Source organism: Camelus ferus, chromosome 18 (assembly GCF_009834535.1).
Source record: "Camelus ferus isolate YT-003-E chromosome 18, BCGSAC_Cfer_1.0, whole genome shotgun sequence".
NCBI classification, from domain to species: Eukaryota; Metazoa; Chordata; class Mammalia; order Artiodactyla; family Camelidae; genus Camelus; species Camelus ferus.
The window spans coordinates 13247554-13262980 of record NC_045713.1 but is presented as its reverse complement, the minus strand read 5'-3'; the positions used below and the strand labels follow the sequence as shown (position 1 = coordinate 13262980).

The 15427-nt window shown below is 59.3% G+C and overlaps 2 protein-coding genes across 8 annotated transcripts in view; one reads left to right on the top strand and one right to left on the bottom strand.

Moving 5' to 3' along the window:
* IFT140 (intraflagellar transport 140) overlaps window positions 1-1699 on the top strand; it is a 69650-nt gene extending 67951 nt beyond the window's left edge. For all 3 annotated transcript variants that reach the window (XM_014562824.2, XM_006174047.3, XM_032460093.1), the window contains one exon: window positions 1008-1699. In XM_014562824.2, coding sequence (XP_014418310.1) covers window positions 1008-1211 — 204 coding nt within the window. In that variant the 3' untranslated portion in view covers window positions 1212-1699. The remainder of the gene's footprint in view (window positions 1-1007) is intronic.
* A 96-nt stretch (window positions 1700-1795) lies between these two features.
* Window positions 1796-15344, bottom strand: TELO2 (telomere maintenance 2). 5 transcript variants are annotated; one of them, XM_032460094.1, is made up of 22 exons: window positions 14998-15344; window positions 14363-14499; window positions 13936-14271; window positions 13150-13427; window positions 10915-10983; window positions 10558-10705; window positions 9165-9267; window positions 8914-8982; window positions 8594-8735; window positions 8379-8515; window positions 7805-7884; window positions 7497-7598; window positions 7282-7370; window positions 7047-7138; window positions 6741-6857; window positions 6561-6632; window positions 5001-5165; window positions 4468-4559; window positions 3747-3846; window positions 3511-3575; window positions 3168-3283; window positions 1796-2333 (listed from the first exon to the last, which is right to left on the bottom strand). In XM_032460094.1, exons 2-22 carry the CDS (start codon window positions 14374-14376, stop codon window positions 2227-2229), a joined length of 2493 nt encoding a protein of 830 aa, XP_032315985.1. In that variant the 5' UTR covers window positions 14377-14499; window positions 14998-15344; the 3' UTR covers window positions 1796-2226. The 5 variants fall into 5 exon arrangements, with proteins under 5 accessions (XP_032315985.1, XP_032315987.1, XP_032315986.1 ...); XM_032460096.1 differs by having other exon boundaries at window positions 6747-6857; XM_032460095.1 differs by having other exon boundaries at window positions 15098-15344.
* Between the last annotated feature and the right edge of the window lie 83 nt (window positions 15345-15427).

The window sequence follows — 15427 nt, the reverse complement described above, 5'->3', positions numbered from 1 at the left end:
CAGGTCTGAAGGGTACCCTGAGCCCCAAGCTGCACAACCACCTCCCTCTAGCCCCGACCCTGCCTGGCCTCAAGTCTTCCCTGTACTCATGTCTTGGGTGCCCAGCAGTGCCCGCTCACAGCTGGCACTTGGCAAACACCTACGGAAGCCTCTTGGCGCCTGGATGTGTCCTCCCAGGTAGCTTGAGAGCTCCTGCACTCTGCAAGCTCACAGTGCATTCTGAACTGACACGGTGTACCTTGGTAAGGTTAAGCCCTAGATGCCACACATGGCCCTGCTTCCCCCCATGCTTGTCCATGGCCCTCCATGGGGAGGGCAGGTGTAACAGGTGTGGCCAGTGTGCACACACCTGTCTTGCCTCCACTCCTGAGCTGCTGTGTAGCGCTCACACTCTCCCACACGCTCCCACTGCTGGGACCAGAGCAAGTCCCACAGGAAAACCACTGACAATCCTATAGCTCACCAGCCAGACCAAGGACCACGCACACGAGACTCACTAATCACAGGCCCAGTTAACTGCGGTAAATTTGATGCCTAGTCAAAACAAACAGGACAAACCATTTATATGTTGCTGCCTCCCTCCGGGCCAATAAGCACACACCCCAGAGTGAATGAGTGAATGAAACATGGAAGACATGAATCCTTCCTTCCCTTAGGTTCTCCCTGTGTGCATCCAGAGTGGGCAGATCCTACCAGGAGCGTGGCTCCCTCCCACACACAGGGTCCTTGTACACCAGCCGCCCACAGGACTTTCCAGGGAAGCTGGCTGGACCTGCTCAGGAGTAGTGCTGATCACAGCCCACAGCACTGACTCTTAGAGCCTCAGCAGCATGGTGCTCAGACACTGCCATGCCTAGGAAAGGCTGGGAAGTCACCTCAATCCCTTCACCCAGGGCATCCCTCCACTCCTCACTGGAGAAGCAGGGACCGGCTCTCCTCTGACCCTAGGGCTGGGCCCTCAGTTCTCACTGGGCGCTAACCGGTAACAGCTATTCTGTGCTACCCAGGCCTACAAGTACCTGGAGGAGATGCGAAGGAAACTTCCCTCCGCCAACATGTCGTACTATGTGAGCCAGCAGACCGTGGACGCCGTGCATCAGGGCCTGGGAATCCCTCTGACGCGCGCTGTGCCCGCAAGGACCCGCCACCACAGCATGGAGGACCACAGGGAGATGGACGAGGAGGTGACGGAGGAGGTGAACGGTCCCTGAGGGCTCAGCCTGCTGCTGCCGGAGCTCTTCCGGCACCTCCCCGCCATCCCAGGAGCAAGAACCTGACTTTCTTGTTTAAAGAAGTTTCTGCAGTGTCCAAGTCCATGGGCAGAGCTGTGGAAGACACGCTGGCCTGCCGAGGAGAGCGGGGATGTGTCTCTAAGCCACCACCTCTGTGACTCTGGCCCCTGCAGGTTTTTGTTGAAGTTGATTCATTTTTCCCGTTACATTTCCCAGAGTGCAGATCATGAAGCCTGAGAAACTTCCAGAGCTTCATGAACTAAGGACATCAATGTGTTCTCCGCCGCTCATCCCAGCATCCACGTGGGCTGCCTGGCAGCGTGTCTGACCACAGGGCCAGGCCGTGTCGCCAGCTCCCACTGTGAGGGGCTGTCGGGGCTGCATCGTGACTAGGGATGCTCACTCTCCCACCCCCTGCGCTGTCCACTAGCTGCCGATATTCTCCAAATAAAGCCTTTTTTCTCAAAGGTCTGTGTCCCCTTCCTGCCCCCATTTTTGTGCCTCCCCTTTCGGAGGGCCTGTCTGGGCACCAGGGTGCCCGCAGGAGTGAGAACCACAAAGAGCTTCTGCACTTCCTTTATTCTCCCTTTTCTGCTGTTTTTTGTGTGTGTGGTGGGGGTCGCTAGGTCTGTTTATTGCTAGTTTTTTTTCAGTGGAGGTACTGGAGATTGAACCCAGGACCTCCTGCACGCTAGGCGTGCATGCTACCATTTGAGCTATACCCTCCCGCCTCTTTTCCGCTGTTTTTAAAGTCACCTGCCTTGAGGGGAGGAAAGGGGCTGGGGGCGCTCGCCAAGAAGCCCCCGGCCCGGCAGCCCCCAGCTCTACCAGTCTGGAGGCGGATGCGTTGGGCTGAACTGCAGCTCCTCCTCCCTACTCCACAGCGGCTCTCCTGGAGTCTCTCCTGGGGTCCCACCAGCTGGGGGGCAGAGCCCAGAGGCCCTGGGGACAGTGGCTGAGCCTCAGGCACTAGGTGGGGCCTCCCCTCCTGTGACTAAGGAGGCGGGGGTGGGAGGAGCTTGTCTCTGAGCTTCTCCAGGAGCAGCAGCGCCTTAATTGCCAGCGTCCTGCAGTCCTCGTCCGGGTCCTTCTGGGCCACGTCTGCCAAAGACAGGACAACATGCAGGCAGTGTCACGCAGCGCCCAGTGGTCCAGCCCCTCAGCTGTCCTTCATCTAAGGCTCCTGAAGGAGCCCCAGCGGCCTCTGAACCCCCGCAGACACCAGCAGAAGGCTCCCTACCCCCTGGGGCTGGGAGCCCCGGCCTGGGGAGGCACCCACACCCATGGCACACGGCCCTGAGCCATCCTGACACGGAGCGCTGGCCGTGATCAGAGACGCCCTCACGGATGGGCCTGCAAACCACCAATGTGGGAGGCTCGTGGGCGGCCTTGATGGGCAGGGTTGGCAGAAATGGAGAGAAAGGCCCCCAGAGCCAGCAGGCCTTCGAGTGCGGCTGCAGCTGAGTCAGGAGCCCCGAGAGTAGGCGCGGGTGTGGTGGCTCTGACGGTGCCATGCAAGTGCCTACAGGTGGGGGTCATAGCAGCACAGGAGGCTTTTTAAAGAGAATGTAGGAGAGGGGCAGCAGTCGGACTGTAGCAAAATGCCAAGTCATCTAGTGGGGGTCACTGTGCTCGCTGTGTGACACCTGTAACATTTCTGAGGTCATGGAATTTTCTAGAATGATACAGACATCATCTCTCATACTACAGCACCTTCTCTCAGGGCCCCTGCAGGACTCCCCAAAGTGACCCGACAGCAGCCGTGTCCCCGTCCCCATCCCCATGCTGGGGGACACTCAGTGTGCAGATGGAGAGCGACGCTCACCCTGGGCTGGGACAGCCCTGTGCTGCTCCATGAGCTGACGGACACTGGGACCCTCCAGGCTGCACCAGCCTCCTGCCACCTCACTACCGCAGCGCAGGCCCAGTGCTCACCTGCCAGCCAAGACTGGGCTTCCAGCAGCTCGTCTGGCAGGTCTGCCAGCAGTCGCTCGGCTGGGACGCTGAGAAGTACGGAGGAGACGGCAGACAGCAAGCCCTGGCGCACGTAGCTGCCAAGACGGTGGGAGGGCTGAGCCCAGCGGGGCCCCAACTCGGCACCCTCTCTCCCAGGTCAGGGAAACCCCACCGGCCACAAGAGCACACTCAGCCCCAGCTTGGTCCCCTTCCAAGCTGCGTCCTGGCCACACCTGGGAGCCGCCACCAACCTCCCATTGTCTACTTCCCAGCAGGACTCAGACATCCCCTCCCCAGTGTCCTCAGCCCTGCAGCCACTCACATGTCACCATGGAAACGAAGGGCCCACACGAACTCCAGCAGGGCCTTGCCCATGGGCACAGCCACCTAAAAGGGCAGAAGCCAGTGGGCAGGGGTGCTAGAACCCAGCAGTCCCTGCCTCGGACCCCATCCTTGGGTCCAAAGACTCCTGTCCCAAGGTGAGGCTCACAGTGGGGACAGAACCATGGCGCAGACTCCACGCGAGATGGGGCTGTCACATGCCGTGTCCCAGCTTACCATGGTGTTCACGGACAGGTACATCAGGGCCCCTAAGGTGTGCACCAGTCTCCCAAGAACCAACTGGTCATCTCCCAAAAGGTCGAAGGTCACTAGAGGTCTACAACACAGAACCCAGTGAATGGTGCAGGCCAGGCACCCCAAGGCCAGTTCCCCAACCTCCTGGGCCACCAAGGGACACCCCAAGCCCCTGGATGCCCCTCCTTACTGCCTGTCCCCACAGGGCATCCAGACCCAGAAGGAGAAGGTGTTGGACAGATGCCCGGCCACTTTGCAAGCGCAGGCCTGGGTGAGGGCGCAGGGCCGCCTCCTGCAGGGCCACTGCAGCAAAGGCGCAGCCCCAGCCCTGCCTCTGCTGGGAAGGGCTCCAGGCCAGGCCCTCCTCACCATCCCGAGCCTCATACCCCATGTAAGCAGCAGCAGAGCATGTCTATACTCTGCTCAGGTTGCGGCTGGATGAGGACGGAGTGAGGGGCAGCAGGGTGTGTGCCACCTCAAGGCACCAGAGTGAGGCTCTGCCTTGGCCCCACCATGAACCCGGCATCTGAGATGGAGACCCTGACACCTAATGCCCTCATGTCACTTAATTTAAGACCACAGCAGAGGTCCTGGCCCCTCTGCTCCCCAAACCACACCTAAGCCCCACCCTGGGAACCCTCCTTCCCACAGGTGTCCAGGGCTCCTATTCCCCAAATTACAGGCCTCCAGAAAAGTCACTCACCTGTCGAAAAGCTGGATGAGGGGGAAGAAGAAGTAGCCAGCAACTGAGTTGAATTTGTTGGGGTCAGCAGCTGGTCCCTGCCCCGCAGACCCCTGCCAAAGACACAGGGTCACTAGGTGCCACACTGGGCACAGGGCACAGAGCACAGCCCCTCCCCCAGAGGACTCATGCCAGGGACACAGGCCACGTGCTCTCCTGGAGGGACAGCCCTGTACGGCAGGGGAGGCCGGCAGCACCCACCCCCAAGTGAGAAACGAGAATGTCTCCAGACGTGGCCGGACATCCCGTGGAGCAAATTTAGCCCTGGCCTAGACAAACCCTGATGACCCTGCACACGCCAGGCCAGTCCTTGCTAATGTAAGATTCTTGGGGCTGTTTTCACACCCACACGTGTATTCATGGTTTAAAACCACTTCTGTCTGAGTCAGTCACATCACTCACTTGTACCAAAAACTCTCCCTTCACAGGACACTAGCATGGGTGCCCCCTTGGTGCAGACAGCGCCCAGAGGTCCCGCCCAGGCCCCAGCCTACCTTGGAGACCCGCCGGGTCTTGCTTCTGATGCGCTCCTCCACCACTGCTCGCCAGGCGGGGGTGGCGGGGCTGCCGGGCTGGGGGCCGGGACCTGGGGGGCCCCGCTGGGGAGGCTTCTGGCGGCGCCCGGGCCGGGACAGCTCCTGGGCAGCCAGAGTCAGGACCTAGAGGAGAGGAAAGACCTGGGGCAGCCACAGTCACACTGGGGAGGGATGACATATTCCCTACTTCCAGGTGAAGCAGGTGCTGTAGAAGCCCCCTTGGCACCAGCAGCCTTGGCGGTCTGTGTGGGGAAGCCTCTGGGAACCCCATGGAAAGTCAGTTCCAAGTCCTCAGGCTCACTTCGCTTTGTTGGGGGACAGAAGGGAAAGGTGAACACGCTCCTTGCTGACAAGCCAGAGCCTTCCATCCCCTTGGCCAGGGCACCTCTCTGCCCAAAGCCCATCCAATCCTCACGGGAAAGGGGGAAGGAAGCTCTGGCCCAGGCCACACGTGGACGGGCCCAGTCCCAGACGCCATACATGGGACCTCCTTTCTAGGAAGCACCCAGGACAGGCAAATCCAGAGAGCAGACAAGTGGCTGCAGGGCTGGGGGCCAGGGAATGAGTGTCATGGGGCTTCTTTTTAGGGAGGGAGAGGGTAGTTAGGTTTATTTATTTGCTTGCTTTTTTAATGGAGGCACTGGCGATTGAACCCAGGACCTCATGCATGCTAGGCACGTGTTCTACCACTGAGCTCTACCCTCCTCCACAGGCCTGTCTTTTGAGGGTGATGCAAGCTGTCCTGAAAGTAGGCACATGAGATGGTCACACAACATCGGGAATGCACCAGATGCCCCTGCACCGTTAACGTGGAGATGCTGAACTTCTCTCTAGCGTAGTCTATCTCTGTTTAACTGTGATGAAACGCATGCCATGATGTTCACCATCCTAACCATTGTTAAGTGTACAGCTCAATGGCATTAAGTACATTCACACTATTGTGCCACCACCACTGCCATCTCTAGAACTTTCTCTTCTTTCCAAACTGAAACTCTGTCCCCACTAAACACTGACTCTCCCCACCCCAACCCTTCCACATTCTGTCTCTGTGAATCTGACAGCACTAGGGGTCTCATATAAGCGGAATCATAGAATATTTGTCTTTTTGTGTCTGGCTTATTTCACTGAGTGTAATGTCCTCAAAGTTCATCCACAGTAGCCTATGTCAGAATTTCCTTCCTTTTTAAGGCCAACTAATATTCCACTGTATGAACATACCACATTTTACTTATTTTAAAACAGAATTTTATGGTATGTGCATTACATCCCAGTAAAACTGTTGCTTAATATTTAGAACAAAGAACGCAGCCACGGAAGCCCACACACTGTCAAGAAAACATCAGACACCAGTCCCAGCCTCTCAGATCTGGTATCAGGGAACTCAGGGATGGTCTATGGTCTCATCCATGTAGATTCTGGTCAACATCTGCTCCCCAGCCAGGGTCTCTGTGCCAGGCCGCCCCTCACCCTGCGTTGGGGCACCTTGCGACAAATGGGACAGAGGTCCATTGCACTTACATCTAGAATGTCCATGCGCTGCCGAAGGCTGTAGTTGAGGGCGTAGAACTGTGTGGTCAGGTACTCTGCCACCTACACCAGGCAGACAAGAGGCCACTGTAGGCCACAACCCAGAGGCAGGGCCCCAGTGTGGGCACTACCTGGGGGCACAACGCACACCACACAGCCACAGGGACTCACCCGTACCGGGTCTGTGACTGTGACGGCCACTAGGGCCCTCTGGCGTAGCCCCTCGAATCCTGCCACGCCCGTCTTCTCCTCCAGGTGCAGTAGCACCTTGGCCAGCTCCACGCTCACCTACACACAGGGATCAGGGTACACAAGGGAAGGCACTCATCTCGGAGAGCCGGGGCCTCTGCACCCTCCACCTCCCACCAAGGCAGAGGCCCTGCCACCAAGGCACATGCGAGCCAGACCTGCCGGGACACGTCCACACCAAGATGCCCACCTCCCGTGACCCTAACAGCCCGGCCCCCACTCGTTCACCTCCTGAGTGGCAGCTGGGCTCCTGAAGATCAGCCCCTCAAGGGCCCGCAGGGTTGCCTCCCAGCGCTCCCAGTTCTCGGACGTGGTCAGAGCTGCGCAGAACCCAGATGGCCTCCATCAGCGCCCTGCGTGAGGCAGAGCAGGTGGCCAGGGTCTGGGCACTGGGCAGAAGGCAGAAATGGGACAGGACAGTTCCCACCCTGGGCCAGCCTCCCAGGCCTTGGGGAGGGCGCACCTTCCACGCAGTCCCGCACGTACACAGGTGCCTTGCTGCTCCTCAGCTCTGTGTCCCCCGACATGTCGTAGGGGACAAACTCGTCGTCGCTGAGGAAGAAGCACAGCCACGCGGGACTCACGGGTCGCCCAGAGAGCAGAGGGAGCCAGTTGGCTCCCAACCAGAGTCAGGTCCCACCAGCGCCCTCGTGCTCAACCTGTGGGGCTGCCCCCTACCTGTCCAGCTCAGAGTCGGAGCCCTCTGGCTGAGCCTGGGGGCCACCGCTGCTCACCATCTCCTCGTTAGGGGTCTCTGCGGTGAGTGGAGCAACAGGCGGGCTTTGGGGACAAAGACGGACCCTTCAGGGCCACCCCAGTAGTTTCTGGTCCCAGAACCCAAGCTTCCTCAGGAAATGTTCTCTCCACCCCCACCCTCGTCTTAGCTTCTGTCTCAGTGACAATAAGATAGGAGTAACAGGTGTGCAGGAGCCAGCCAACCATGCCCAGAGCTCCAGGTGGGGACCAGGGGGCACGGAGACCCTCACCCTGCCTCCGAGGGGCTGTCAGCCGCAGGCTGTGGGGTGGCCAAGGCCAGGAGCTCACGGGTCAATTCATCCTCTTCATACTGTGACACAGACGAGGGAAGAGGGCTGGGACGGGAGCAACTGGAGCAGCACCGCCAGGCCCCTCCAAGGCTCCCCCATCACAGCTTCTGGCAGCCAGTGGCCTTTCAAGAGCAACTGTCAAAGTGTCCCCCTCCAGCAGAGGGTGGCACTGGGGGGCTAAAGGCTGGAGGGGCCACCTGAGGGAGCTAGGAATACCCTGGAGACACAGCAGATGTGGCATCGTCTCCAAGGATGTCCCAGAGGGCTCAGCAGACAGAGGAGTGGCCTGAGAGTTTGTCTAGAGAAAATGCTTCTAAACACTGTAGGGAATCCATCCGGGGTCACGTGCTGGGCAGGAGTTGAGGGGCCAGGCCTCCCCACCCAGCTGGCCTCAGCAAGGTGGCCAGGGCCAACACACAGATGCGCCACGGGCCTGGATCCAGGAAAGTGGGTTGCATCGGGGCAGAAGTGATGGTAGCTTAGGGAGGGCACAGCCAGCGCAGCCCTCGCTCACCTGGAACCTCAGGGGAGGCCCCTCGGGGTGGATCTGGGCACTGGCCACCTCAGCCACGATCATTCCCAGGCGGCGCACAGAGGGCAGGCTGCTATCCAGATGACTCTGCACTCCCGCCATCAGGCTGGCCAGCAACTCTGGAGGCGCCAACGTGCACAGGCTGAGTGCCAGGGGGCATCATGGATGGGGATGGGGCGCCCATCCCGCCTGCTCACCGTCCCGGCAGTCCTGGAGCTCTGCCTCCCCCAGATGCGCCAGGCACACAAGGATGGCCTTGCTGATGTAGTGCTGCTGTGCCAGGGGTGCGCGGCGGATGGCACTGCTGCTGCCCCACGTCTCCAGGAGCTCCTTCAATGCCTGGAGGGCTGCAGCCAGTCAGACAGCCCACCTGCCTCCCCATGGGCCTCAGTGCCACTGTCCTCACCAGCCCCAGGGAGGCTCCAGTCAGCGCCCTCCCTCCCAGGCAGGAACCTCTCTCCTCTGATTCCTGCCACAAGGTGGTCCCAGGACACCACAGGGACTGAAGGTTCCTTACCTGTATGAGGAGCGGGCGCCGCTGGCTGTCCATGGCCAGGTACCCTAGCAGGCTCCGCAGCACGGGTGTCTGCGACAGAGCCAGGCGTCCTGTCAGTCTGCCAGGCAGACATGGTGCACCCAGCCAGGGAGCCCAGGAGTGGGAATGTGTCTGGGCTGAAGGACAGCGATGTTTCCAGGGCAACCAAGCACTGCCCCAGCCCCACCTGTCACAGTCATCTCCCTTGGACCTGGGGCAACCGGCACCCTCACCGTGTAGCGGTACTGTAGGAACAGGAGCTTCTGGGTCATCACAAACTGGGCCTTCTTACTCTTCATCACCAGGTTCCCCAAAAGCCACGACAGGACTTCAGGCCTGCAGGGCACAGCCGGGGCAAGAGGGAAAAGCATGAGCTCCAAGTCCTGACAGATCTGCGCTGGACCCCGGGCTCCGCATGCACCACCGGGGAGCCAGGCAGGCGCTTCAGCTCTGAGTCAGTTCTGACTCTCCTTCCTCCTAGTAAACGCAGGAATCAGGCAGCCCCTGCCCTACCCTGACAGAGTCCAGGTGAAATGCTCCATCTAGAGCAGGGCAGCCAGCTCTCCCACAAAGGGCCAGAAAGCAAAGATTTCGAAGTTTATGGGCCATCAGGTTCTGCAGAGACGCTGTAGTCAGGATCAGCCACAGGCAGATACATACGGGACCGAACATGGCTGTTTTGTCAATAAAACTTTACTTCTAAAAACAGGGGGAGGGCCACATTCGGCCCACAGGCCTTAGTATGCAGAGCCAGATCAGGACTAAGAGACCCCTGCTTCCTTCAGCGAGTGAGAGCCCGACACGCTCTCCAGCCAGCACAGAGAAAGTGGGGCTGCATTTCCCCTCCCTTGTCCCTCAAGATTCTACACAAAGACATGAAGACTCAAAGAAAAAGAAAAAATCAAGAAAACTGGAAAAAGTCAAGGAGAAAGACCCATACAAGCTGACCTACAGCCCCGGGGCAGGGAGCACTGGCAGCCCTAGGAGACAGAGAAGGCTAAACCCTACTCAGGCACCCACGGTGTGGAAGGCTCGTGTAGCCGTCAAGATGCCTGTGAAAAGCCACAGACCCGTGCACGGCCGGGAGAGCCGGTGTTAAGGTACCTCTGCTCATGAGAACCCAACACACAGGCAAGTAAAACAACATGATCAGATGGTTCACAATAACTTCAAGACACACACCCTCAGCCAGAATCAAAGAAATGCAGAGTCAAACACAGAGGAAACATCCTTGGCAGAGAAACAGGTCCCTCAGGCTGGGAGACCATCTGGAGGCACATGGATGACCACCGAGACAACCCAGCACTGCCTTTCCTGCAGACCTCCGTGAGCACAGAGACAAAGGCAGACATGTGCACAGAAGGCACTGCAGCCCCGGCAGAGGGCGGAAAGGACCGGCCTGGCTGTGCAGGACCAGGATGGCCAACCCTGTCAGCAGTGAGGAAGCATGGGCATTTGCACAGCCAAACTCTAAGAAAGGACCGGCCACCTTTCCAAGGGGCCACCACTCATGCCCCGCGAGTGCTGACCCCATGCAGACAGGCAAATAAAGCATCATCTGGGTCCCCAGCACCCGCCCTCCTGGGAGAGAAGTGTCTGCAGCAGGAAGGATGCCTTGCTTCTTACCCCGAGGCAGCTTCCACCAGCCCTGTCAGTACAGCCTCCATGGCCCGGTCGGGCACGCGCTCCACCAGGCGCCAGCAGACCCGCTGCCAGAGGCAGCTGCCCTGGGTGAGCGCTGTCAGCCGGGGCACCAGCACACCCAGGAGCTCCTCTGTGGGGAAGCAAGTGGGAGTCCTGAGCCCTGGGGCCCGTCGGGTGGACAATGACTGCAGTCCCCACACAGGGACCCAGGACAGCCAGTATCGGCTCACCAGGACCAGGCCCAGGCGAGGGGACCGCAGCAATCTCCCCCCAGGGCACCCACACTGCCCCCCCTCCAGGACAGCCAACAGGAAGTTCTCCCAAGACAGGAACACTCACTCTGTCTCCCATGGACACAGGCTTTTCCCAGGACCTGAGACAGGAAGGAGACGGAGCAGTCCAAGCCACCTGCAACAGGAAGGAGCGGCAATAAGGCCATCAACACGCACCTGATCAAGTGGGGACAGACCTTGCTCCTGGGTAGACAGACTCAGCCTTGTAAAGATGCCAGCTCGTTCAGTCCAATTCCAACCTTACCAGCGCTGTTCCTAACTCCGAGAGCCAGTGAAGATAACCACTTAAAAAGCCTTATGTTCCCATGCTTAATGGTCACAACAGTCCTACGAAGTGGGGACGACTGTCAGGGTACCAGAGAGGAGGTGAGCCTGGCCCAGGCAGTCAGCTATGCAGGGCAGGTGGGGGCTCCGAGCCGCCCACAGGGAGGAACTGAGGATGCTGGTACAAGGAGGGGGCTGGTAGCAGCAGCTGGCCCAGAAAAGCCAGGATGATGAGACCGACCAGGAGACAGGCAGGACCCACACATGATGAAAATGCAGTATCTGCGGTCTAAAGATGGGTGTTTGGGGTCCTGCAAAGAATTCAATGCAGCCACTTATAGAGCGCAGGAGACGTGTTCCAGACCCGTTCAAATACCCTGGCGCTCTCTCCCAGCCAGAGCAGGAGGCTGGGCAACCCGGCAGGAACCCAGTCTGCACCCTCCAGCTGGAGAAACATGGGCACATGCCTCACCCCACTGTGATTCCCTCACCCACGATAGTGACGCTCTGGGGACATGACTGGTGGGAGCAGAGGGTGTGCAGGCACAAGGGGGCTACACAGACCACACAGCCATGTCCCCTCACCAAGGGCCGCCTGGCCATCTCCTAGGGCGGCAGCTCAGCTGCGTGAGGTTCCTGAGACCCCTCCACTCATTCCGGCCAGGAACCTGGATGAGAACACAGGCTTCAGCCACCATTCCCAGTCTCCCAGGGAGACCCAAAGAGAAGAGCATGTTGGCCAAGTTCTCTGAGGGGAACGAAGCCCATGCACTTAACCAGATGGGAAGCGTGGGTACTTGAACCCTCACAACCCACATCCTTGAGGGCAGAGAAGGCTCGTGACGTGGGTATGGCTCCAGGTCCAAAGACACAACCCTTAGGTCCATCTCTCTCAACAACCCAGCCCAAGTTGGCCACTACTCTGAGCACTGGGTCAGCTGTGCTAGGGGCAGACAAGCCCAGTCTGAAGCTCACTCCGGGGGAGAAGCCAGACAACAGGGCAGGGGCCTTAGTGGATGGTCAGTCCAGGGAAAGGAAGAGCCAGCAGCTGCCACGCTATACAGGGGGACCAGGAAGATGGCCTTGAGAAGTGGCACTGGAGCCTGGAGCACCATGGGCCCCAAGCAGGAACACGTCAGAGCTAGGAGGTAGGAGCAGAGTTACAAGAAGGTTCTGAGCAGAGAGAAACACGGCATGCCTTATTTTTAACAGCACCACACAGCTGCTCTGTTTGGGAGGCTGTGGTGAGAATCCAGGCTTGGGCCAGGGTGGGGGCAGCACACGAATAGGGGGATCAGGCTCCTCCTGGGCGTCAAGAGGCAGAGGAGCCAGGGGTGTCTCTCAGATGTGCGTGGGCCTACACTGCGGGGAAAGGTGACAGCTCAGCCAGCCTGACTGCCAGAGGTCACCACCTAACTCCCATTTCCACGTGGGCTGCCACGGCCCCCAGACTTCTCCCTGCTCATGGAACACACGGGGGAAGGCATGTTTAAGATGCTCCAAAGACTGTAATTAGCCGAGAGGGTGGGCGGGAAACCACTCTCAGTGTCCCCAGGCGCTGAAAGCATCCTCAGAGTCGGCCCCCAGTGCTGCCTCCAGATGCCAGAGAACGGAGTTCCTCCACCCACGATGGCCATGGGACAGACCCACACCGACAAGGAGACAGGGACCATGGCCAGCAGCCCCCTCAGACAGACCCTCTGCACAGTAAGAGCTCTCTGGTTTCCAGATCATGGATGTTCCCTTATGTTGAGTGAGGCCAGGCAATGAGCAGCTCCACCTGGGCTTCACCGGACGTCCAACCCAGAACTGCCCCCTGCAGTCAGAGGTCAGCCTCACCTCCAAGGCAGCCGAGAAGTGAACAAAACTTCACAGGTGGATTGCTGCCACCCCACACAGGAGACAATGTCTGACCCACCAACGGCACCACCCAGAAACTTCAAAGTCCACGGAGGCTGGAGAGGCCAGAGAGGGACGGTGGGAGGCGGGAGGAGATGGCTGGAAGAAAGGGCCTCACCTCGGAGAGACTCCACAACCACCTGCAGGGCCTGCAGGAGCTCCTCACCGAGCAGAGGGAAGTAGTTTTGAGGGAAGAATCCAGCCAGGTTCTCCCGCTGCAGGCGGTTGCCCAGGTGATCAGGTAAGCCCACCACCTTGCTAAGGAGTGTCTCCTGGAGCAGCGAGAAGGCCGGCTCCGTCTGCTGTCGACATTGTCCCTCCATCACAGCGGCCATCCTGCCTGCGCTCAGGAACCGGGCCAGCAGCCGTGCCATCTTCATCAGACGGAAGCTGGGGCTGAACCAGGAGCAGATGCAAATAGCCACACTTAACAGTGGGCTCAATGCAGCTTCCCCACCTTGGAATTACTGGACACACCACCCTCCTGTCCTGCTCCACACTGGTTTCCATGCAGTACTTGGTCTTTATCACAGCAACTCCTGAAAACCCAGCTTCAAAACGACAGCATTCCTGGAAGGACCACAGTGTGCCCTGATGCTGAGTGCGTTTGCTGCAGTGCCTCACAGCAGAGCTGGGAGACACACAGTGAAAAGGACCCAGGAAGATGGCCATGCCTACTGCCTACCTGTCCCACCTAAGCCCAGAGCTGACCCATTGGCTTAGCTGCTGACACGGCAAGACAGAGGGCTAGAGCCTTCCCATCCCAGAAATGAACACATCCCAGTTTTAATTCAGTGCTCTGCTGGGCAACAGTTTTACTCTCACTTTTCAGGATGCAGAATTCTCACAGAATTTGGAGAACCTGCTGATTTGAAATCCTTCAGATGTTACAAGCCCCACTCACCTGGCAGCACCCTCGATGGCCTCCATCAGCACCAGGAAGGCTTGATCAGCTGGGCCCTCCAGGAAGAAGCTGGCCCACAGCTCCTCCAACTGGCCATCAGGCAGCAGCTCCAGCCAATCCGGGCTCAGTTTGCCGACAAGGCATCTGAGAAACGTGGAAAAGTGGATCCTGGCAAACTCCTCCTGCTCCTCAGGGAGGGCTGGGTTCTCCGTTTCACCAAGATACCGCTTCAGGGATCCCAGAGTGGAGAAGATGCAGCCCCCATCCTCAGACGATGAAAGGGTGTGAACAGCCTCCCGGACAGTGAGCCGGACAGTGGAGAGCACGGGATCCATCCTGGAGTTCACGGTAAAGGCACGTGAGAAGTCCAAGTCCACCATCACCCATGTGGGACTCAGACTTGGATAAGGAAGTATTTTTTACATACCCTCTTGACTTCATATTAAGCTTCCTGGGACCCCATTCCTCCTCACCCCTGCTGTCACCCAGCAGTGTTCCCTCCAGGCAGCATCCGTCGCTGTTTCACCAAGAGCCATTTCATGGCTTGAGGCTTCTCCATGGTGCCTTCAGCAATAGGGCAACCATGTGTCAGAGTCTGGAGACATCTTTAGATGTCAAAACCAGGGGTGCTACCATGCCCCTAGTGCCTCAGTAGAGGCCAGGAATGCCCATAAACATCCCATGTACGCAGGACAGGCCCCAAAGATTATCCAAACCCAAATGTCAGTGGTGCTGAGGTAGGAAGACCCACCAGCACTTCTAACTCCCTGATGCATCCATCTGTGGTTCACCTTGACAAGCTCCCGTCCTTCCCGGAAACCAAAACTATCTGCTAGGTAGTATTTACTTTGGGTCGGGCACCCCTGCAGGAACCAGTGCCATTAAGTAGGCACCTGTCTGTCACCTGTGCACCCTGCCACTAAAGAAAGCTGCATTAGGGGCCCAAGAAGGGTCCCCACGAGCCTGGCCCTCCCCGTTCAGCCAGGTCCCTTTAGGGGTGTGCAGACCGTTTAGAGAGCGCCTGTCCCCACGCCCGCTCCCCAGCGTGTACGTGGAGCCCACCTAGCGGCGCGGCGGGAGGGGGCCCCGTGGTGGTGGGCAGGGGGCCTCGAGGGACGGGAGGGAGCCTGAGGGCGGGCAGGGGTCTCCGGGAAGCGCGCACCCGTCGGGTCCACTGAGTCGCCGGGGCGCTCTCGGGCCTCGCCAACTCCGCCAATGCCGATCGGTCACCGATTCGCCACGGCCTCCGCGGCCCAGCTCCGCCCTCGGTTCCCGGCCCAACGCACGCGGCTGCAGAGCAGGAGTTTCCTGGACCTGGGCAGAGCCGCTGCTGAATTTTTTGAGCCAGAGGCGCCAGTCCCCCGCCTGCTGTTCGTGAAGAATCTGCGAGCCGGAAGAGGAGCGGGACGGGCGGCAGCATCTGCGCCTGCGCAGGAGCCGGCCTCGCGTGGGTGTGGTTTATGATAGGCGGGGCTGCGCCCCACCTGGTTGG